The 24,434-nt window shown below is 43.7% G+C and overlaps 1 protein-coding gene across 1 annotated transcript in view; it reads left to right on the forward strand.

Moving 5' to 3' along the window:
* CNIH3 (cornichon family AMPA receptor auxiliary protein 3) overlaps positions 1-24,434 on the forward strand; it is a 633,543-nt gene that overhangs the window by 543,485 nt on the left and 65,624 nt on the right. The window contains exon 4 of the mRNA XM_078647523.1: positions 15,445-15,557. Within this exon, the coding sequence (XP_078503649.1) occupies positions 15,445-15,557 (113 nt within the window). The remainder of the gene's footprint in view (positions 1-15,444; positions 15,558-24,434) is intronic.

A 24,434-nucleotide genomic window follows, 5' to 3' on the forward strand; every position in this document is an offset into this window, starting at 1 on the left:
TTGGAGAGCCACTGGCGCAGTGCTAAATACAGATGTGCCCTGACCCCATCACGTGACTCCTTGCATACAGGTTTCTGGCGATGTAGCTGCAGCCATAGGTTTGTGCAGGTATTGGCTCTTGTGCATGAGTATATCTATTGATGGGAGTTCAAGCATCATGGCCAAACATTGTATTTGAGTGGGCAGAGTTGACTCGTTTTTGCTATGTCGAGTATCTGGCAGGAGAATTGTGGCTACCGTTTTGTTATATATTTGATAAGCCTCAAAAGAGGCTTTTCATCCATTTCAATTCTGTGACCTTAAATGAAAATATTGGGACTGCTATTGGCAATGAAGTCCAGCTCTGGAATGGCAACACGCTTTTTACACGGCCGAGTTTATTTGCCCGGAGTTGTGGTCTTTGTGTCATAGTCCGGCCAATCACATAAGCGCTCTCTTGGACCTGCATTCGATGCCTCCAGCAGGGATGCTAAAGTACCTAATACAAATAACAGGCCAATTAGCTTCATATAGAATCTTTCTATCCTTGTTAGGTAATGAAAATTACAAAAATAAAGTCCTAACTTTTTAAAACAGCATGTGTTAAATCTTATGACATGTATGTGTGTCACGCACGGAGCAGGCACTAAATCACTGGCATGATCGCTCTGAAGGAGCATCAGACAGCCGAGGGAGTATTAGACAGAATGATGTCTTTTCGTTTGACTTTTTGTGATCTAATGAATAAATATTACTTATGGGAAGATGCTCATACCATTGCATACAATTGCTGAACAGTCTGCATAGTCCCCTCTGACCTTTTGCCACTGCCCACATGTCTTGCTTTTTTAATTAAACTAAAAAAATAGACATCCTTCTTTCAAGAGACAAGCCCGTTTCTGAGTAATAAGTATTTGGCAATGTTGCTCTGCTTGGGCGTTAGCAGGAGAATAGCGATACATATTTCTGAGCCGATAAGATAGCTTGATGACTTGGGTACAACCCGAGCCCACCGCAATAGTGAAATAATAGTCACTGCTTTCTGGCTTAAAGTGCTCATGAGTAAATGTGATAGGAGCACATTAATAATCTCTTTAATGGGAGTGAGGAACTAGGCTGAAAATGCGCTGACTGGAACATTTAACAGTATTTTCAGTCTGACTCACTAGACATCCATGGGTAGCGGAACTTCTGCTAAGCTTAGATTTCTAGTGAGCCAAACTGAAAACAGTGAGAAGTGGCTTCACAAACCCTCAGAGACCTTTTTAAAGTATGCGGCGTTCTTGTTTCAAGTTGTATTAATGTATTTACAGCTCTAATACTCAGTGCGCATTTAACGATCAACACGGGCGGGAAAGAGAACCGGCCGCGCGCACACTTCCCTTTCCTGCTTCTGCATACTGGGTACCGAACAGCACCACAGACATGGGCAGACGTCCTGATGCACGCACCGTCGTGTGACACACCCACACATGTCAGGCGACACAGAACCGTGTCGTGACACATACTTTGGAAAGCTCTGGTCTAAGGGATATTTAAAGACCTGCCCAGGTTATAATCCCCCAATAACTGAATTCACAACAAACAAAACCTAGGGGTCTATAGGAGAGGATATTAGGGAGCCTCTATCTACAAAGAAGATGCCACACTTAGTGCATCACTGGTCTTGGAAAGATCTTCCAATTTCTTAAAAAGTAGGACATAGAATCAACACACAGGACCATCAGTGATTGTAAGTGAAACACACACCGGTGTGTAGGATTTTCATCAAAACCTTGTGATGATCAATTGTTATTGTTAACTGAGTTTTGTATCGCGCCAACTCACCGACAGGTCTCAAAGCGCTCCTGACAAAGTACAGCGACAAGAGAACAAAGTGGAGATAAAGATGTTAACTTGACTGCGGAGATGTAAATGCGTCCTTGAAGAGCAGAGTTTTCAGGGTTTTTCTAAACCTGAGAAGGTTAGCCTCTCTACGGAGCACCTCCGGTAGCTTATTCCAGATGGTGGGAGCTTGAACTGAAAAAGCTCTGCCTCCTTTTGTTGCCAGTTTGAAACGTGGGCAGGATAGCAGGAGGGAATCGGAGGATCTGAGGGCGCGCTTAGGTTCATAGATTCTGAGCCTATCTTTTATGTAGGCTGGCGCCTGACCGTGGATTGCTTTATGGCAGATGCACATGCTCTTGAATTCGACTCTTTGTTTCATGGGGAGCCAGTGTAGCCTATAAAGCAAAGGAGAGGCATGGGTCCGCCTAGGTACTCCAAATATCAGGCGGGCTGCGTCGTTCAGGATGACCTGTAGACGATTGATGGAGTTTTTAGGGAGGCCTAGGTATAGTGCGTTGCCGTAATCAATTCTCGACACAATAGTAGCTGAGACGATGGTTTGGAGCATGCTCCTTGAGAGTAGAGGGGCAAGCTTACGTAGCTGCCTGATCAGATTAGTGCATGAGCCAACCACAGCGGACACTTGGTTAGTCATTGATAGTTCCTGGTCAATTTTCATCCCGAGGCTCTTTACATTAGAGCACGGTTTTGGGGTAGGTCCAAGTTCTTGTGGCCAAAACAAGTCATTCCAGGGGGAGGTAGAGGTAGAAACTACAAGAACCTCCATTTTATCTGGATTTATTTTCAATAGGTTGGATGACATCCAGTTCACTGTGAACCGTAATATATCTTGGGCTAAGGACTGAGCCGATATGGTATTATCGATACTCAGCAATAGCTGAGTATCATCGGCGTAATTAAAAACTTTACAGCCCATGTGTGCCAGGGATTCTATCAGTGGTTGTAGGTATAAGTTGAATAAGAGTGGAGAAAGCGCAGACCGTTGCGGGACTCCACAGACTAAGGTACCTACTTTGGAGACCTGATCTGCTAACTGGATCCTCTGTGTCCTCCCTGATAAGAAGGCTGTCAGCCACTGGAGAGCTTGTTCTCTTATCCCAGACCTAGCTAGTCTGTCCAGGAGCAGTGCATGGTCGACAGTATCAAACGCCGCTGATAGGTCTAATAATATCAGGGCGCTTGGCTTTTTACTGTCGGTCATGCATCTGAGCTCATCCAGTACTGACAGCATTACTAGTTCCGTGCTATGGTGGGCACGAAACCCAGCTTGCCGCTCCTGGAGAAGATGGTGGGTTTCCAGGAGGGATGACAGGGATTTTAGTAAATGTTGTTCTAGTACTTTTGATAAAAATGGCAGCTGGGAGATTGGCCTGTAGTTCTTCAGACTAGTTGGATCTGCCCCAGGTTTTTTTATCAATGGTTTGACACGTGCCTCTTTGAAGGTGGTTGGTAATGATCCGGTAGCTAATGAGGTGTTCAAAAGGTCTAAGATCTGGTCCTCTAAGATCGGGATAGCTAATCGGAAAATATTGGGCGGACAAGGGTCAGCAGGGGAACCTGACTTGGTGGATGCTACTAGCTGTCTAAGGGAGGTAGCATCGATTCCAGGAAACCTAGTGATGATAGGGGTTGAGGAGTGTGAAGGGGACAGTGGCAAGATGTGTATGACCGGGTTGTCTTTCTTAATGTCTGACAATATGGACGCTACTTTTTCAAGGAAATATCCCTGAAAGGTGTCACAGTTAATCAATGTGTCTACCTTTTCCTCCTTCTTACTGAGCTCCTTCAGAATTTGAAAGGTCTCTTTCTGGATGTTTGTGGCATTATTCATGCGTGTCTCAAAGTAGTCCTTCTTGGCTGAAATAATGAGCTTTTTATACAGTTGGAACGATGTTCTGTATAAATCCCTATCGGTGTCCTTTTTAGATTTCCTCCAGCATCTTTCGAGAGGCTCTGGGTAAACCAAGGGGCTCCTTTTTCTGCACCCTTTATTTTTTGAGTTTTTTCAGGGGCTATCTCCTCAATGGATTGCTTGAGGGTTGTTGTTATCCTGTCGTAGTTTAAATCTAAGTCGGTAGCGTCTGATGGAGTTATAGATATCTGTTTGTGTTTGGACAGAGCTTTGGTCAGGGTATCGGCGTTGACTTTTTTCCACTGGCACACTTTTTTAGTTTTTAGTGGAAGTTTAGTCTGGGAGTTATGATACGGTATGTTGTATAGAATTAGATGGTGGTCTGACCAAATGCAGGGTATAATATTTGTGATGATCGCCGTTGGCATAGAGGACCAGATAAGATCAAGGATATGGCCCTTTGTGTGGGTTGGAGATTCCACAAGCTGTGCCAATCCCAGAGCGGTCATAGAGGTCTGCAGTTTCTGAGCTAGCAGATCTTTGTCCCTATTATCCCAGTGGATGTTAAAATCACCGGTCACCAAGATGTTTTTATAACGTGTGCATAGATCCGATATTATAGGGAAAAAAGAATCATTGAACATTGAGGTGCTTTGAGGTGGGCAATATATTGTTAAGATGACGAGACAAGAGTTATTCATAGTGATTTTTATCCCTAGTAGGTCCGCAGCATTTATGGTCTCCGTTAGGATTTTAGTTACCATAAGCTGACTTTTAAAAATCGTTGCTACACCACCACCTCGGGTTCCCGCTGGTCGGTTGTGCCAGACCATGTCATACCCGCTAGGAAGGGCGGCTATGATATCCGGGGAGGAGGTGTCACTCAGCCAAGTTTCGGTGAGTGTCAGCACATCGATGGTCTCGTCCTGTAGAAGGGTGAATATTTCTAGGTGGTGTTTCTGTAAGGACCTAGTGTTAAGGGTAGCTAGCTTTAAAGGGGGTGGCTGCCTTGAAAACATAAGACTGGGGGTACGAAGAATATAATTTCTCTTGATGGTAGCGCATGTGGTAGGAGACAGACAGTACCTGTCGGACTTCAGTGCTAATAGATCAGATGAGGTATAGCAGGTACGTGTGCAAGAGTCCCTAAGCCCTAAGCCCGGTCGAGTGCGGACGGGTGCAGACGGGCAGGACTCTGGCACGACTCCGGCGCAGATCCGGCGCGCCCGCTGATCGCGTCCGCTGCGCGGAGTCATCCCTGGCCGTTTTTATGACGCTGCAAATCGCGTCACGAAGCCCAACCCGACCCAAGATGGCCGCCCGAACCGGTGCCCTGCCCTCGGCGTCAATACTCGGCCGAGAGCAGGTCCGGAGCAAGAGGGGAGGGGGTGAGAGTGGTCTGAAGCGCTACTGAGCGCTGGGGGGTCACAACACAACAACACACCTTTTAAACTCAGGTGGAGCGAAAGTGCAAAATGCAAGATGCAATGTTTAAAAACAATTAAAATTTAGAGGAAAGGCAAGAGACCTCCCGGCTTTCCGCCTCAGGAGGGTGAAAAATGCGTGCAGAGTCAGAAATTACCTGCACTCTCCCTCTCGTCCCTTTTATGACGCTGCAAATCGCGTCACGAAGCCCAACCCGACCCAAGATGGCCGCCCGAACCGGTGCCCTGCCCTCAGCGTCAATACTCGGCCGAGAGCAGGTCCGGAGCAAGAGGGGAGGGGGTGAGAGTGGTCTGAAGCGCTACTGAGCGCTGGGGGGTCACAACACAACAACACACCTTTTAAACTCAGGTGGAGCGAAAGTGCAAAATGCAAGATGCAATGTTTAAAAACAATTAAAATTTAGAGGAAAGGCAAGAGACCTCCCGGCTTTCCGCCTCAGGAGGGTGAAAAATGCGTGCAGAGTCAGAAATTACCTGCACTCTCCCTCTCGTCCCTTTTATGACGCTGCAAATCGCGTCACGAAGCCCAACCCGACCCAAGATGGCCGCCCGAACCGGTGCCCTGCCCTCAGCGTCAATACTCGGCCGAGAGCAGGTCCGGAGCAAGAGGGGAGGGGGTGAGAGTGGTCTGAAGCGCTACTGAGCGCTGGGGGGGTCACAACACAACAACACACCTTTTAAACTCAGGTGGAGCGAAAGTGCAAAATGCAAGATGCAATGTTTAAAAACAATTAAAATTTAGAGGAAAGGCAAGAGACCTCCCGGCTTTCCGCCTCAGGAGGGTGAAAAATGCGTGCAGAGTCAGAAATTATTATCACTTGGTCATCCCTCAGGGGTCGTATATCTCTAGATCATTGAGACAGGATAACGTACCCTGTGCCGGAATAGGGTTCCAACCCACAATCACTTCCAGACCATGTGAACCTGATATGATGGGACCAGGTGCAGTGCAATAAACCAAAGAAGTGGTGATTTAAAAAGGATAGGGGACTCAGGAAAAAACTTTATTAGGACCTGTCCACTTCCTATTAAAAAACAAGAACGGTGCAAACAATGTAGCAGTTTAAACAAATGACTGCATAGGGGCCAACATGTTTCAGCCGTTAGGGAAAGGGACCCTTGGCTTTCTTCAGGGCCTCTGTTCTAAACCTTGATGCTACTGCAAATGATAAAAATAACCAAAGTGTGAAATATAATCAAAAATTAGAAAAGGATATAATTAACCTGACTTTGTTCCTATTCCTCCGTGTCAAATGGTGTAGCTTTACATCCAGAATGACAGGGGACCAGACCTCACCTCTCCTGGACCATGCTCAGGAATTTTTGAGGCCCCGCTCTATCCGTCGTTGCCCCTGACTCAGGACCTGGTCAGAGGCAACGACAGATAGAGACGAGACAGAGAGGTGTTACTCCAACAAAAAGACAAGAAGCCCTCAGAGAGACTCGTGTGTGTGACGACCTTTGGCCCACACACCAATAGGTTTAAAAGCATAATTCTCAAAAACTGGCACTTGTTGTCCAATCTCGAAGTTCCAATGCCCAAACCCCTATTCGCTCTCAAAAAGAACAGAAGCATAGGCCAACAAATTGTGCAAGCGGACTTAAGGCTTACTAAACCCAAGCCCGACATCCGCACATTATGGAATATGAAACCAGTAATTGGCCACCATAAATGTGGAACATGTGTTTCTTGCGCCAACACAATTGAAGGGGCCACTTTTGAATTCAATACCACGAAATGGTCCTATAAAGAATTCACTAACTGTAAAAGTCATAACGTAGTTTATGCGATTATTTGCCCTTGCCCTAAACTCTACATAGGGAAGACTAACCAACAAATGAACCAACGACTTGCTCAACACAGGTCCCGAATCAAACGACTGCCCCTATGGTACAGCATTTTATTGAGAAAAATCACACTGAGAAAGATTTCAAGTGGACGATTTTGTCAAGCATTAAAACTCCCTCACGTGGAGGTAATGTAGATACCTTGTTACTTAAAAAGGAGGCTTATTTAATTCTAAGATACAACTGTGTGGCGGAAGGATTGAACGAAATGTCTGAACTTCAACGAAATATAGTGTAATTTCTTGTTTGGCCCTTCTTGCCTTCATTGGTACACAATAACACAATATTATATAAACACACGCTTGGCCCACACAACGATTACTGCTCCCCGTAGTACATAGACAAAACAAGTCGCTGTATAACCAGAAAACCTTGCACAATGTAGAGCGCACTTCACCAATGCCACGGGTGAGGCGATCAGGCAGTAAAGTTGCCCCATATGAATAGATCGTGGCCGGTAGACCTTGTTTCAAACACAAAAACTGTCTTAACTACAAATCCCATAATTCTCTAGCACCATGTGATCGTACTTCTCACAAAAGCAGGAAACGCCCAAATCATCCGCTCAACGCTTGGTGTTAGGAACTTGGAAGCCACAACGCCTAACAAACTTACGAAAAGATTGGTGAGCAAGGCTTTTCAGAATTAGGAACTCTGTCAAATAGTTGAGCATACTTAGTGCACGTCCGCTACATGCTGTCTTTCGCTTTTTCAGATTCACTCATAAGCGGAACCCTGTCCTTCTGGTGTTCGAGTCGGCCACACCAATGCCCCGAGTAAGTTACCTGGAACTTTCCAGTTATTTCAACTACCTACCTTCCATTGTCCAAATCTAGCAGAATACTCAGTTCAAACATATATTTTCACCACAGATGAGTGGAACACCAGCGAATAATGTGAAAATATGTGAGGCTAATAGCGTGTAATTGACAACGTCACCATAGAGTGAGTATGTTGCACCTCATCGCACACACAGACAGTGCAACAAATCCAATGTAGAGACAAGTTAAAAGCCCTTGCCTTTTGTGTCCCCATGCAGATCTGAATATTCGAAAACACTCCAGTCCATAAAATTATTATTTCGCTCAGAGGACATTTACGATTTTATAAAGGTAAAATCTTTGAGCTGTAATATTAAGGCACATAAATAGAGAGGAAAGAGAGAGAGTGCTAAGCACTTGTCCTTTTTGTTTACCAATAGGTACCCAGTCCTGCCCTGAAGAAAAAACGTAAATTACATAAACGGTTTGGAAACGCATCGGCACTCGACATTAGTTACGAATGAACTCTCACCTCCCACTGCAGGTTCATTAATTTTTTTATTTAGACTAAGTTCTGTTTTGACTATCTGAAATTCAGTCCTTTGTGGGTTAGGTCCTTCAAGAAAAGAAAAAAATATTTGCACAGCAGGACCTAGTAAATGTTAAATACTGTTCTGGTGTACTCTTTATTTTGAAATTACTTAGAAATTGTACAAATTGTACCAAACCTAGTGTATTTGCCTTATGGTTTATGTCGTATTTTCAAATGTCGACAATTCATTGTTTCTGATTTTATTTTTGTTTGAACTTGTTTTGATGGTGTTTTTTCACATATCTGACGAATTGAATATTGGTATGTTTCGTGGAAACTATTTCTAATTCATGTATGATTAAGTTGAAAAGATCCTCTGAATTCATTTAACGGAGGTTCTAAGTCTGCGTTTAAATAAATAGCAGCAACTAAATTGGTTGCCAGGTCTCCCTTTTTTCTAAACTAGAATTGTCCTTCCTGGCCACGTACGGACAAGACCCCTTTAGTGTTTATAGCATATCATTCTGAGGCCTATCTTAGACCTGCAAATGCACTTACCATCTTGCTCCATATTATTAGGACCCTATTTTTCCTGTATGGCCATTCATCCAACAACGTAATACATTCTGGTAAGAGCAGTCTTGTGAAAATCCTTAGCTGAAAGAAGCCCCATTGTCGTCCTCTGTTTAGGTAAAGAGCTTTGTGGTACAGCTATACATAGTATTATTAAAGACTAGGGGGACTTTGCCCCCGAGTTTAATGCTAGTTCCTGTATTTTTATGAGATATTAGATGTGGATGGAAAGCATCTGCCATCATTCTACGTATACATTTATAATCTGTTCACTGCTTCACTGTAAAAATTTCAATATATTGCAGATGATGCAATCAACCAGTTTTACATATGTTTATGTGGATTCTTCCAAATCAGGCTCTCAGCCGACACGTGTTTCGCCCCTTCGGCAGGTGAGCATAGAGCGTTTTCAAGACTTCAAAGGGAAAGGCCTTGAGAGGTCCTAGGTTTGCCTTTGGCAAGTTGCCTCTGTATCCTGTAAGCTGACAACACAGATGGATTGCTTAATTTGTAAAACAATTAGTCCCAGGGCCTTTGTTAGGAGGACTCTACAGCTTGCACCATCATTTGCCCATGCCAGCGCTGCCAATGACAGTGCCAACACAACAACTAACCATCACACCATTACAAGTGTGACAATTCGGACTATTCCAGGTCCCCAAAGCTATAAGAATGGCTTGGGAGGCAGGTATTAGTCATTGTAAATTAAATTAATAAACAGCTGTTGTTATGCTCATACCTAAATTAGGCAGACGGTGCCACCATGTGGCAGACTGTCATAAGTGCCGGTGCTGGAAATTAGGGGCCAGATTAGGATCGCGGTGAATCCGAATCCTCCGGGCCGGCGGAAGCCACCGCCGGCCCGGAGGATGCGTATTCACCGATGCGGACACAGAAAAGGATGGCTGGGGGGGGTCATGTTTCCGTCCGCCTCTTTTCCGCCGCGGTCGGCTTCCAACCGCGGCGGAAAAGCTCTAATATGGTGACGTGTCTATCAGACACCGCCAGCCATATTAGGATGCCGGCGGAGACATGCTTTTCCACAGCGGGTTTTCCGCCACGGAAAAGCATGTGGACATTGGTGCTTGGGGGCCCGTTGGGGGCCCCCAGGGGTGTTGGGGGTGGGGGTGCACATGGGAGGTACCTATGGTTCCCCCCAACATTTACATGCACAAAGCGGCAGGCACCACGTGGTGCCTGCCGCTTTGTGCATGTAAATGTAAAACATGCAGTTTTAACATTGCGGCGGGTGCTGCTTCAAGCAGCACCCGCCGCAAAGTTAAACATACAGGATGTGACCGCCAGGGTGGCGGTCACATCCTAATTTGCACGGAGGGACCGCCGCTGCCCCTGCGGACGGTCCCTCCACCTCTGGGGTGTCGGACGGACGCAGGTCCGTCCACCATCCTAATCGGCCCCTAAGTGTGGTGTGGAGTCCAGGAAGCCGCCAGCTCAAATTAAGCACTGTACAGACGTCAAGGCCAGACTGCAAGGCACCGTATTAGAAGGAGCCCATCCTTCACTCATCGGTTCCACACGCACCCTACCTGCTGAAAGGAAAAAACACTCTTCATGGACTTTTCTTTTGAAACCTTGATAAACCCCTATTCTCACCTGCCCAAAAGGTGAAGGACGTGCCAGTTGACATTCTGGTAGTGGTACTCGTTATTTGCCCACAAAAAAAAGAAAGAGTCCCTCTGCCAAATAGTAGTAGAGGAATATATAGTTCTGGCAAATCTGATGAAAATGAATTACAAAATACAGTTCCAGGATTGCAATAGGGGTGTCCAGATGGCATGAAACTAGTTTGTAATCCTACGAAAATATTAAGGGGCATAGGTGGCCACCTCATTCCATGTCAGTATGGATATTGTTTCCAGTTCCTGGCTTTTAACCTACCAGAGATAAGGCAGTATTAGGTACCGGTGTATCTCCTGCTGAAGGCAGTGGTATACTAGGTGCCTGGAAGTCGCCCTAATCAGAGACACTTTTAGCGCTGTGGCTTTCTTTTATAAGGTATTAAGAAGGCATTTTTGTGGTTTGGAGAAGACCATTTACTAGTAACCAAGGGTCAGGACACAAGGTGACTAACAACTGAACAAATTCACAACTATGGTGTGGCAAACAGAAATATCATCAATGAATCATTAAATCATTTTAGATGTGGCAGACAAAACCAGAGTAAACACCCATGTGTGACAGATATTAAGTGAACTCTAGCTCAAACACATTGGTAAAAGTTTCCCATCAGTAGCTGTCCTGTACCGCCCTTGACATCATGTGGGTTCTCCTTACCCAGGAGACAGAGTTCACAGCCTATATATTTTTTTGGGACTGTGATTTTACCCAAAAATAAACATTTAGGGTAAATGGTGCAGGACCTTAGTATATTAGTAGCTACTGAATAAGCAGTGCAAAAGAAGAAAAAAGTGTATAAGTGAATTTAAAATTGGGTAGAGCTATATAAACTACTACAGTAATATTTTTATTAGCTCTCCCAAGCTTAAAAGATACTATGTGCAGATACAGATTTAACATAATATCTGTAAACAATAACGGTCGACATGTTTCAGCATGAAGGGCTAGTGTGCCAATGCATTCCTCAAGACCAAATCATTGCTACTGCTGTATAACGTGAAAAAATAAAACTAAAATGATATCACCTGTTGGATGAGGCAATATACTCCACCACAAGACTGTTGCCACATTGCGTCGCGGTCAAATGAACAGGAAAGACACACAAAAAAACATAGGTTAAAATAGACCTAGTTAGAAAAGTAATTTAAGATAACACATATGAACAGATAGGTAGTGTCAATGCCTTTTGACAACACTCAGACAACAATCCGGAGCTATCTGTTACAAAATATAATTCTTAAATATACTAAGGAATATATCATACATAGCCACTCACCCAATCGTTGTGGGGATGGCGCCTCACCCCACCTGGCTGCAGCTCAGGTAAAGAGGAGCACCGCTCTAATATTAAAAACAACAAGGAGACCTTCAGTACACATCGTAGCTGGTTGCATTTCCCAAAGATTTGAGTAACTTCACTAATATATCATTTCTTGGTCAGCCTCTAGAGATAAGCCTGTAGATTGTCAGAGATTTTTTGAAAAAACAGGCTCACTACTGGCCGACTATATTAGTGAAGTTACTCAAATCTTTGGGAAATGCAACCAGCTACGATGTGTACTGGAGGTCTCCTTGTTGTTTTTAATATTAGAGCGGTGCTCCTCTTTACCTGAGCTGCAGCCAGGTGGGGTGAGGCGCCATCCCCACAATAATTGGGGAGTGGCTATGTATGATATATTGCTTAGTATATTTAAGAATTATATTTTGTAACAGATAGCTCCGGATTGTTGTCTGAGTATTGTCAAAAGGCATTGACACTACCTATCTGTTCTTATGTGTTATCTTAAATTACTTTTCTATCTAGGTCTATTTTAACCTATTTTTTTTGTGTGTCTTTCCTGTTCATTTGACCGCGACGCAATGTGGCAACAGTCTTGTGGTGGAGTATATTGCCTCATCCAACAGGTGATATCATTTTAGTTTTATTTTTCACGTTATGCGGCAGTAGCAATGATTTGGTCCTGAGGAATGCATTGGCACACTAGCCCTCTATGCTGAAACATGTCGACCGTTATTGTTTACAGATATTATGTTAAATCTGTATCTGCACATAGTATCTTTTAAGCTTGGGAGAGCTAATAAAAATATTAAAGTAGTAGTTTATATAGCTCTACCCAATTTTAAATTCACTTATACACCTTTTTAGGTTTCGCTGGAGGGCGGAGCTCTTAGCTCCGCCTCCAGAGAAATCTCTTGATTTCCAGTAAGGAGAATGGAATACGCCCCCCTGTCCCATTGGCTAGCTCCATAAATGGAGGCTAGCCATTGGAACAGAGATCTGTCCGTCAAAGCCGGACCAGATTCGGGGGCGTTCCCGAGATTTTTTCCCAGGGCGGAGTTACGTTTTTTCCCGTTCCCTCCCCTTTCACTGATGCGCTGTCCATTTCCGCCCCCCCCTCGCTGTCCTGTGCACTGTTTCCCGCCGTCCGTGTCCTCTCCCGCCCCCTCCCGCCGTCCGTGTCCTCTCCCGCCCCCTCCCGCCGTCCGTGTCCACTCCCGCCCCCTCCCGCCGTCCGTGTCCACTCCCGCCCCCTACCGCCGTCCGTGTCCACTCCCGCCCCGATTGATGGTTATCTAGAGCCGGTGCCCACCCGGCATTTGCCCGTAAAAATCAGCCCCCGCCTGCCTACCTAAGGAGAAGGGCCGCTGCGCTGCCCGCAGCGACCCGGAAGTGGTTGGCCGGCCGGCCAATCCCAGCGCGGCCGGCCGGAAGTGCCCGCCCCCGCAGCCCGGGGGGAAGAAAGAAGAAGCATGGCGGCCGGTTTGCAGGGCTCCCGTGATGCGAGGGAGCCCTGCTGCATCTAGGAGAGCCCAGGAGGAGAGGAACCCCGCCCGCGGCCCCAAAGCGACCGCCGGAGGAGTGCTGCAGGGAGCAAGGCTCCCGTGTGAGGAGGAGAGCCCCGCCCGCCAGAAGACAGTCGGTGAGTGCGGGTGCATACGTTTTTATAGACAATAATGTGTATTCCAGTGGCCAATCCTACATCTTGTTTCATACATACACGGAGGATCCAAAATGGATTCCTGTCCCCACACTCCATGGTCATCATAACCCACATACGTAACATTTACAGTGTGCAAGCGCACTTCATACATACCCAGAGCCCCTTTACATAACCGTCAACTAACCACATATTAAAAGACAGTGCTTCAGGTTACAGTTCCTAATCCAATTTAAACAGAATTTACAGTGTGTGACATTCCATTTGAGAGGCTCACCACACATCAGAAGCTAAAATACCAGAGGTCAGCAATCAAACACCTGGGAGTGTTCACGGGCTAGATCCCATTTTCTTTACATGTCCCATTCCTCCAAATTAGCATCTCTAAAAGTAATAATGTATTGCTATCACTGTGTTGCACAGGCCTCCTTCAGTGCTGCAGTTCCGGCTACCCCATCACCATAGAGACAAATGATGGTCCCTCACAGGCACTTCTACACAGCTCATTTTACACCGTCCAGTGCTGTGCAAGAGACAAAGCAACGAGCCACTTGAGGCCTGCTCTTGCTTCACCGCCTGTCATCCTCCCACGCAGGAAGTGGTTAATGCTGGACGTTGTCTTTTCCCTCAGGGTCATGCTTTTATTTCCATTTCACACTAAAACAACCAGAGTTCCATTCTAAAAACAAGCATTTACAATGCAAAGGTTTCGCCTTTGGAAAAGTTTGAGCTATTGGCATTGTAAATGACAAAATTTGTATTTATGTGTTGGTTTTGAAAACAGATAAATAAATGGCATTGTCTTTTACATTGCTAATAGCTCTAACTTTTCCAAAGGCGAAACCGTTGCATTGTAAATGCTTGTTCTTCTTTTGCATTGCTTATTCAGTAGCTACTAATATACTAAGGTCCTGCACCATTTACCCTAAATGTTTATTTTTGGGTAAAATCACAGTCCCCAAAAAATATATAGGCTGTGAACTCTGTCTCCTGGGTAAGGAGAACCCACATGATGTCAACGGCAGTACAGGACAGCTACTGATGGGAAACTTTTACCAATGTGTTTGAGCTAGAGTTCACTTAATATCTGTCACACATGGGTGTTTACTCTGGTTTTGTCTGCCACATCTAAAATGATTTAATGATTCATTGATGTTATTTCTGTTTGCCACACCATAGTTGTGAATTTGTTCAGTTGTTAGTCACCTTGTGTCCTGACCCTTGGTTACTTGTTTGTGTGATGAGTACAGTACATAGGGGTATATATCCAATGGGTTGTTAAACTAACCCTCGGGTCCTTTTTTGTTGTCTTTGAAGACCATTTACTTCCAGCTGATGTTAACCTAATTCCTTTATTTTTTTGTAAAATTGTTCTATGTTGTTTTAATTGTTTGCAGAGGCCCAGCAACGGCCAAACTGGTCTGGGTTTGCATATGGTTCCATTCAGAGTGGAAGTGGCCAATGAAAAAGGCTGGTCTGCCCTTTTGGGGTGTGGTCAAGACTGAGTTGCATATGGTTGCTTCCTGTTTATAACGGGACAGATGAGTTAACAATAATGGAATGGAATACAGCCAGTGTACTTACCGTTGGCTGAGATTACCTCTTAGTGCTAAATGAAATTCCCACAAGAGCAGCAAGGTCTTGTCATGAGCTGCTGGCTCTGCAGTAAACTGCCAGTCATCAGTTGGATGATTGAAGACTAGAGTCCTAAATCACAGATGCTGCATCCTTATACTCAGGTAACTGTGAAGTGGAGAGAAGAAGACTCTTGCTCAAATGTAGGCTTAATAACAGGGGCAACCCTTGGTCATTTTAAATTGCCCATTAAAAAGACATGTTTTGTCCATAAACATAATAGCATAGTCCCAGAACTTCACATGCACTTAGAGAGACCACTGCAATTTTGTGATCACATTTTATTTCCCTTGGTTTTCTAATTTCTTGACCTCTGGTCTTGATATTGTTATGCCACAGAAAGTTTATTATTGCCTCATGTGTGCTCATTTCTATTTTGCTTCTTCTCATTCAGCTGGTGCTTCCTGAATATTCAATACACAGCCTTTTCTGTATAATGTTCTTATGTGCAGAAGAATGGCTGACATTGGGATTGAACGCACCGCTACTTTTCTATCACTTATGGAGGTAAGTGGAACTTTGCTCTCATGTGGATTCAAAGTAGGGTAGTAGCATATCCAATAGGGAAAATGACATAGATTCACAATGACATTCACATGGATTCTTGAGTTAATTTTTGCACTTTGTATTCAATGTAAATTACATTATTTAAAAAAGCATGGATTCTTGAAAACAGTAACATTGTCTAACATCTCTCTCCCAATTTTATGTCAAGCTCTTTTTTTCAAAATACTTAATTTGACACAATGCAGATGAAACAACAGTTATTAAAGGTATCGAGAATTAAGATAATATATCATAGATGCTACTTAGACAGAATGCAGTTAACCTTGCCGAAATAAACAGGAAGGTGAAGTCAGAAAACTGATGAGTACAAAGTCCTAATTCTAAATAATTGATGATACTAGTAAGAGAGCTCTTCTAGTCTATGATGTTTTTGGTAAAGACCATACAGTTTTCTGGAATCAATTGATGTATGTAGGCAGTCTAGATAGGATGTAAAGAAAAGGCAGAGAACAATTAATGTTGGGACATGGTGGACCAGTAGATAAGAACACACTGCAGAGAGGTAGTGAGTGGCCCTCAGGACAACAAAAGGAATGATCAGGATTGACTTGTTTATCTAGTTTATTCTAAATTGATCTCCTACTATTCAGTAGGCTCACACTGCACCTCATCAAATCATTACCAAGCAGTTTTGTACCCATCAGATGAGCAATCGAGAACATTTCAAAGATTTCTAAATGGAGAAACAGGGTGCTCCAAAAGAAAGTGTAAAAACGATTGTAGGACTGCTGCAGTGCAGGGTCAACCTACACATGAGCAGGAATGATAACTTATTCGAAAACTGCTCTAAGCATTTAGTGGCAGGTAACATTATTTGCACATTGTTAGTGTACCAATTTGGCTCTCTGGTACGTACTGTTGCTACTTCGTGGTATTTCAATGTCTTATTGTCCTCGTTCAAGAGCAAAGTGGGTAGTGATTGCAGAAGGCACTTACTCATTTTGGTATTCACAGACGGCACTTAGTCATTTCAGTATTCACAGAAGTTAGTAGTCCTAACTTAAGGACTCTTAAATGTCCTTAAATATTTCATGTGAATACCGAAATGAGTAAGTGCCTTCTGTGAATACTAAAATGGTAGTAAGTTTAGGATTTTGTCTTAAGCTAGTTCTGTGAATCGGGCCCATTGAGACTCACATCCCTCGTGAATAACACTTTAATATTTTCAAGTTTCCATTTGAAGAAAACACGGGCCCAGTAATCTCCTACTCTCACGCTCAAGAAACAATGCCTTATTTTCACTTTTTGAAGTCATGCGTTCTGCTCTCCAGGAACCCCCAACTTAACAATTTCCTCCAAATTTCCTTTCCATTTCCAGGAGCTGCAGAATTATTTAGAAATGGTTGGTAGACGGAGTCACCGCTTTATATAATCTGGCGCTCCCTTAAATGGCTGCCAATTCTTGCAGGATTTCATTTTGGAGCTCTACAGTAGCTTCGCCAGAAAGATCACAGGGCAAACCGTAATGCTGCTGTTGCACAACAGTCTATAATTTAGGCCACAATGCCACCTTGTTCAGAAAGCAGCCCCGGCAATGCAGCCCTCCAAGGACAGCATTAGTGGTCATGGGTGAAAATGTGCTTTTGCAGAATTTAACTCTGGTGACTGTTGTCCTTGTCCAAGAGGGATCCAGGCATCATGTGTGTTGGGTTAGTTCCCACAATTCAACTCTGCATAAAGTAATAGAGTTACGATAACCTAAAAGATCTCATCAGGCTATGTGGCCATTTTCATTCCATATCACTTACCAGTTGACTGAGACCTTTGCTTTTACTGTTATTTTGGAATGTAAACTTCCCATGAAAGTTGACTCAAGGAGTATATAGCTGAATTATTTTACTTCACCAAGGTAGCTTCCATTCTGATGAACTTCATTTGTGGCATTGTAGAAGTCTTGAAGCATGATCTTAGATTTGTTATTTGCGAGAAAGGGCATTTTATGACACCTACATACATCTTTGGTCTTTTTATAGAGGGATGAAGGGAAGACATTCATGTAAAGTTTTAAATTATGACATCCCTGTTTATAACACCCATAGCAAAATTTACGCACACAATAAATGCAGCTGTGGCAGAATAAAAACCCAACACATCCCTGATTACTTCTTCATTAGTTCTTATTGTAAGTCTATTCACATGCTCTCCTTCTCTCGACACTCAACTGCTACTGGTATCCATGCAATTATGCACAGAGAAAGTTCATTAATTCAATCTGAGAAGAGCCCACTCAAGTAAAATCAATTGTTCAATTTAAATGTTTTTCTTTACTTAGTTATTTTTTAATTTCTTCAAATTTAGCAAACACATTAACTTCCAATACGTTTCATTCCTTTATATGCAATGGAACATCTTCAAAGTGAAAACATGTACATATATTTCATAGTAAGTTCTGCTATCCTTCCTGTGTTGTTGCTTTGTCTTCTGCCTGTTACAGCCATGCCTTGTCGGATATGGGAGATCTGACTACATCCAACCCACTTGATCACCTGAAGGTGCCATTTGGCTAATTAGTCCTGTTTGGGGAGGATGCCATAAATCTGGCCTACATGATTAGCCTAGAAACCACAGAAATATCTGCCTGTTCAATGAACATAGGGTTGGTGACTCATGCCTGTAGGTCCTGCATACAATTTTCTGGAGCGGCTCAGGCTAACCGTCCTGGACATACATTTAGATGGCGTAAAGGTTTGGAACAATTCACACAAACTGGAATTATGACTTAATCTCAAGGTCTGGATTTATCAGCCACGCAATACTGCTAGTTTCTTAACTATGTCAGGGTTCCCTTACCAGATAGAGGCAACCGTCTCAGTCAGTGCACATCTCACAACAGTTATTGAGCAGTATATGGCCAGTGGTGGGGCCAGAGGGAGACTAGTAGCCGTATTCGTTCTCTTTTCTTCTGTGGCAACCCTTACAAACCCGGTTATGACCTCCTAGGAACAAGATCATCTAGAAGGCTGTGAAATGTTGCATTTGTTTGATCATTAAAGGGACTTGCAAATTGAAAATGTGTCCTTATCTTCGTAGAAGGGCGACCTTGGATTCCTTCAGCTACCCCCTTCTTTCACTCATATTTTGGCACCAGAGGTTCTTACTGATTCTGCAAAAGGACTATAGAAGAGGTAGCAGAAGCAGACAATTATCTGGGGTGTTATTTCTGCAATATTTCAGTTACCAAAAAGGACAGTCGTCTGTGACTGATCCTAGACCTTAATGTCCTGTGTGCTTACCTGAAAAAAGACAATTTCAAAATGCGGTCTACAACTCAAGTGCTGGCGGATTTGGATTAAAGGTCTGGATGCTGTTTTTGGCCTCACAGGATGCTTATTTTCACATTCAAGATCGACATTCACAAAGGTATTACCTGAAGTTCATGGTGGGGCTGGAACACTACCACATCTCTCTCCTTACCTCCAGTCTGTCTTATTTATTTATACATTTCCTGGTAGTGTTGGCTGTGCATCTTTGGCAGTTGCGAAAGAGTACACTTACTGCCAAGAATTAAATCCGGCCTTTGGTATTTATATGAATATGTGGATTTGCTGTGTGCCAGAATACCGGATGTGTTTTGATTTTCTCAGTGCTTGGCTTGCCAAGGACTTGCTTTGGGCACAATCAAATGTTATATTCCTGATTTTTTTGTTATGCATTTACATATCTGCTGGATCAGTCCTCCTTTGATCCAATTCCCTCTAGTGTGCCATATGCTTAAGGGGCTGAATTATATTTTCCTCTACTCGTCCCTTGTCATGTCACATTACAGTCTTAATTTGGTGCTGACTTTTGTAAGGACATAATCATTTAAACCTATGCATAGTTGTTCAATGTGCTTGTTGACTTATGTTAGATCTGTCAATCTCAGGGTGGTCATCCCCAAACATTTTGCTTTCACCCTCCTATTGTTCTAAAAATAATTGTTGTTGGCCTTAGGGGACTCTGTGCACATTACCACTGCTTACCAGTTTTAAAGTGCTTGTGCTCACTCCCTAAAACATGGTAAAGTTGAGTTACACCTGATGTCATGTCTAATTTGCTTATACGCCCCTACTAACTGTAATTGTAAATGTACAGTGCGTATAACCCCTGAGAAGCATTGAAATGCTTTTTTTGGATAGTAGCACGTAAAGTGGTATACCATATACCCAGGGCCTGTAAATTAAATGCTACTAGTGGGCCTGAAGCACTTATTGTGCCACTGATTTAAGTAGCCCTGTAAAATATGTCTCAGGCCAGCCATTGCAGTCTGCCAGCAGTTTTAAACTACCAAATCGACTTGACAACATAACCCTCTTGCCAAGTCTAATACTATCTTTTTATTACAAGTAAGTTACCCCTAAGGTAGTCCCTAGACAGCCCATAGGGTAGAGTGCGCCTTAATTAAAAAGTTTAACATGTACGTTTAATTTTTACATGTCCGGATAGAGAACAACTCAAATTCTTTTTTCACTACTGTCATGCCTACCTATCTCATAACATAACATTGGGTTACCATATTACATTTAATACGTGATACATTTTGATCAGGAACAGATAGGAAAGTCATGTTTGCTATCTTAGGAATTGTAATTTAAAATCCTCTTTAATGAAGAAGTAACATTTTACGCCACAATTAATAAAATGGCACTCTTTGCATTTTCTTGTCCTTGCTATTTGGTGCCTGCAGCCTATTCCTGGGTTACATGACTAGTTGTGAGAAACAGTTGACGTTTGTATATTACTCAAAGATAGCTACACAATAGAGGACGTAGGAGTGAATGAATGGGCCACCACTAGCAGAATGTTTTTTTTTAGCTGTGCACAGCTCCACTTAGGCACCGCCGGTCAGCCAGACTTCCGCTCCCGCTATGTTCTTCTCCACAGCAGTAAATCCTGTTCAGCGGCTCCTCTCAGTCATAGTACGGAATCTGCAGTATTGGAGATTTCTTACCATATCAAATGGTCATTGGATTCAATGAAAAATGTGGCTTTAATCCTTCTAGATCTGTCTGCTGCCTTCGACACCATCCTGCACTCTATCCTCCTGCAAAAACTATCTGCGTGGGTGTGGGGGCATACTGTGTGGGACTGGTGTAAGTCCTTTTGGCTGCCAGGGGCCAATCAGTATGGCTTGCCACTTTCAACTCCGACGTCAACGCAGTTGACCAAGTGGTCTCCCCTGGCTTCTGGAGTCAAGCAGTTTGGATTCAAAACCATTTCAAACGCCAATGACACTCAGTTGCTCTTTGACTTTGAGGTTTCCCATGCCTCTAAAGCAGTGTTTTTCACAGACTGCATGTGTGCCATTTTTGATTGGATGCAGAGTAGTCAACTTAAATGCATTGCAGAGAAGACGGAAATTATTCCATTTAGCTCTCATGAGTCCAACTGGTGGGAAGATATATGGTTCTCTGCATTGCTACCAGCCCCCCTCCTCCATCTCTGGCAGTTAAAAACTTAGGGGTGAAGTTGGATACTACCCTTTCCATGAGGCAGCAGATCTCTGCGGTGGTGGGCCAATGCTTTTTGTTGCTCGTACTCTCAAGAAATTCCTCCTCTTCCTGCCTCTGGAAGCGAGAAGAGTGGTGAACAATTCAAGGGGTATTCGGTCGCATTAAGCCCTTGTTGGCTACAGCCTGCAGCTTCGTACAGCTGGAGATTTTCGACTTCGAAAGAAGAGACTAAGTTTGAACGAAGGACTCTTCCCCCGACTTCGTCCAGTGGCTCCCCAATGATGATGTCCCCCTCCTCGGTCTCCTCCAACTGTTGTGCCCCGCTGAACATTACCTTTTCAGGTATCTTTTAGTAGAAAGTTCTTCAAAGTCCGAAGGTAAGCAGAGACCGGGTCCAGTCCACTTTGTGTATCTGAACATCATAGTCGGCCATAACATATGACTTTGCCCCAGTCTCCTGTGACCATATGTCTGTGGTAGGCAGTTTGATCTTTTAGGTGCTAGTTTTCACTTTAAACTTTAAATATTAATAACCCCACTTCTACTAATTGGATTGTTGTTGTTTTGGTGTCAAACTATGTATTAAAATGTACTCTATTTTTCTAAGCTGGTGTAGGCTTTTTCTTGTGTTGTGTTTTCATTTTAATGCTGTTTGTGTGCTGCAGAAATCCTTTACACATTGCCTCTAAGTGAATCCTGATTGTTTTTGCGCCAAGCTACCAGTGGGTTAAGCATGGGTTAATTTAGTGACTTTAGTGGTTCACTCCTGACAGGGATTGTGGCTGACACCCTCCTCAACCAACAACCCAATTTCTCACAACTTAGAAGTCAGTTGTTGTAACTGACTTTAGGTCTGTGTGCATAGTTGGTTCCCTCAAGGTGTCGTTGGTTAGCCCAACGTACACCATGTTTTCCCAGACTTGCTAACCCTGCGATGTTTCTGCCCAAAGCTGTGTTTCCCTTTTCATGTGGGCCACTCTGTATTGTGTAAGCTTTACCTCTGTTTTTACATGGACTGAAAGAGAGCACTGCTTCAACGAGCAGTTGGTTGTTGGTTTTCTGGAACAGAAGTAGTTCACAAACATACCATCTCCTATTTGATTGTCTTTTTAATCAAAATCTGTTACATTTAGAGCTGCTTCTGTAGTTTTAACTTGGGCATTCCTTTGGCTGACATCTATCATACATCAACAGGGGCTTCTCCTCACACTTTAAGCATTGTTGTCTGCACTCCTAGGCAAGGGGTGATGCCCATTTCATCATGACTATGCTCCATGATTTCCTAGTCTAATCCTCTTGTCCTGAGGCAACTTCTTAGAAAGTGATTGCTAGGTGATTCATTCATGAGGTGAGCAATAAGAGAGAAGATTTATTTATTTATTTATTTTAGAGTTTTATAGAGCGCGAACCAGACCCGTGAGGGTATCAGAGCGCTTTACAGGAATGACAAGTGGTAAAAACAGTCTTAGGAAGGGTGTATACAATTGGAGTAGGAACAGGTAGATGCATTATACAAGGATGAAATAATAGGCTGTAACATATCCTGGATACAGTTGGGATAAAAACAGGTAGATACATTATATGAGTGGACAGCTATCTCAATACCCGGATGGGATGCCCAGAAGTGCCAAGTAGGTATAATCCTGAAGAGCCATGGGTAATGCCGTAATAGAAATAGAAACAAATCGTTGAGGTGATTGAAATGCAGGCGTTAAGCGAGGAATTTGCCCATAAGGAAAGTTTTGGTCTCCTTTTTGGTCAGGGTGTCGAGGAAAGGTTTCAGGTGTCTTAGGTAGCTCAGGTGAAATCTAGAAGTTTTGGCCATCTAATTGATATGTCCACGCATATTTAAGTTGCAGTCTAGGGTTCTTCCCAGTGATTTAGCAGAGTCCACAATGGTAGGAAGGCAGTTTAATGCTGTGATAGCTTTGATCCATTCCTGAATGTCTGAGTTGGTTTTGAGTGGGGCGATAAGGAAAAATCCATTTTCTTTGCGTTAAGTTTAAGCTAGTTAGAGGTGAGCCAATGCACCATCAGCTTCCAGGCCTCATTCAGGGAGTGGATGTCCTCAGGAGAAGAGATTTTAATGTAGATCTGCGTGTCGTTGGCATACATGTGATAGGCGATGTTGGCGGTACATAGTACCTATGTGAGCGGTTCAAGGTAAAGATTGAAGAGGGTAGGGGACAAGGTTGATCCTTGGGGGACTCCAAACATGATCGGAGAGGGAGCGGTTAAGTTACCCTTGATTAGGATTCTCTGTGAGCGATTCTGGAGGAAGGACCTAAACCATGCAAGAACGGTGCCATCCAATCCTATCCAGAGTTTGAGGTGATCAAGGAGCGTTTTGTGGTTGACTGTATTGAACGCCGAGGATAGGTCTAGGAGGATTAGGAGATAGGTTTTGCCTTGGTCAAGGGCTAGGAGGGCGTCATCCACGATGTGGAGGAGGGTGGTTTCTGTGCTGTGTCCAGGACTGAACCCAGATTGAAAGTCATCAAGTAGGTGGAAGTTGGTAATGTGTTGGCTTAACTGCTGTTCCACACATTTCTCCAGAACTTTTGCTAGGAGTGGGATGTTCGAGATCGGTCTATAGTTGCAGGGGAAGCAGGATCCAGCGTAGGTTTTTTAAATGATAATGATAATGAAATGTATAAAGCGCACGAATCCCAAAATGGTGTCTCGGCGCTAAAGATGGCGACAACTTGTCCGGCTTTGAGAGAGTCAGGTATTGATCCCTGTAGTAGGGATGCATTGATTATTGCAGTCCAAGAAGGTATGATCGCCTGAGATACGGCGGCTAGGCAGTTAGAAGGCAGCGGATCATTGTAATGATTGTTCCGGTTTAAGGAAGAGAGAATTTTTGAGACAGAGTGTTTGTCATAGATTTTAAAGTTGAACCAGTGCGCTAGGTTTCTGGGTGAGGTGTGGGAGGTCAGTACGGAGAGAAGAGGTACAGTAGGCGTAGTTTGGGAGTGCGTTGCGGAATTGAGTTAGTTTCCTAGGGCAGTGATTTTGTCACAGAAGAAGGAGGGAAATTTCTCGCATGATATTAGAGATTCAGAGTTTGTTTTCTTTGGAGGTTTTATCCAGTTTATTAGAACTTTTGCTAGGAGTGGGATGTTCGACATCGGTCTATAGTTGCAGGGGAAGCAGGATCCAGCGTAGGTTTTTTTAAGATGGGGACAACTTGTCCGGCTTTGAGAGAGTCAGGTACTGATCCCTGTAGTAGGGATGCATTGATTATTGCAGTCCAAGAAGGTATGATCGCCTGAGATACGGCGGCTAGGCAGTTAGAAGGCAGAGGATCATTGTAATGATTGTTCAGGGTTTAAGGAAGAGAGAATTTTTGAGACCGAGTGTTTGTCATAGATTTTAAAGTTGA

The sequence above is a fragment of the Lissotriton helveticus genome, chromosome 6, assembly GCF_964261635.1.
Source record: "Lissotriton helveticus chromosome 6, aLisHel1.1, whole genome shotgun sequence".
Taxonomy (NCBI): Eukaryota; Metazoa; Chordata; class Amphibia; order Caudata; family Salamandridae; genus Lissotriton; species Lissotriton helveticus.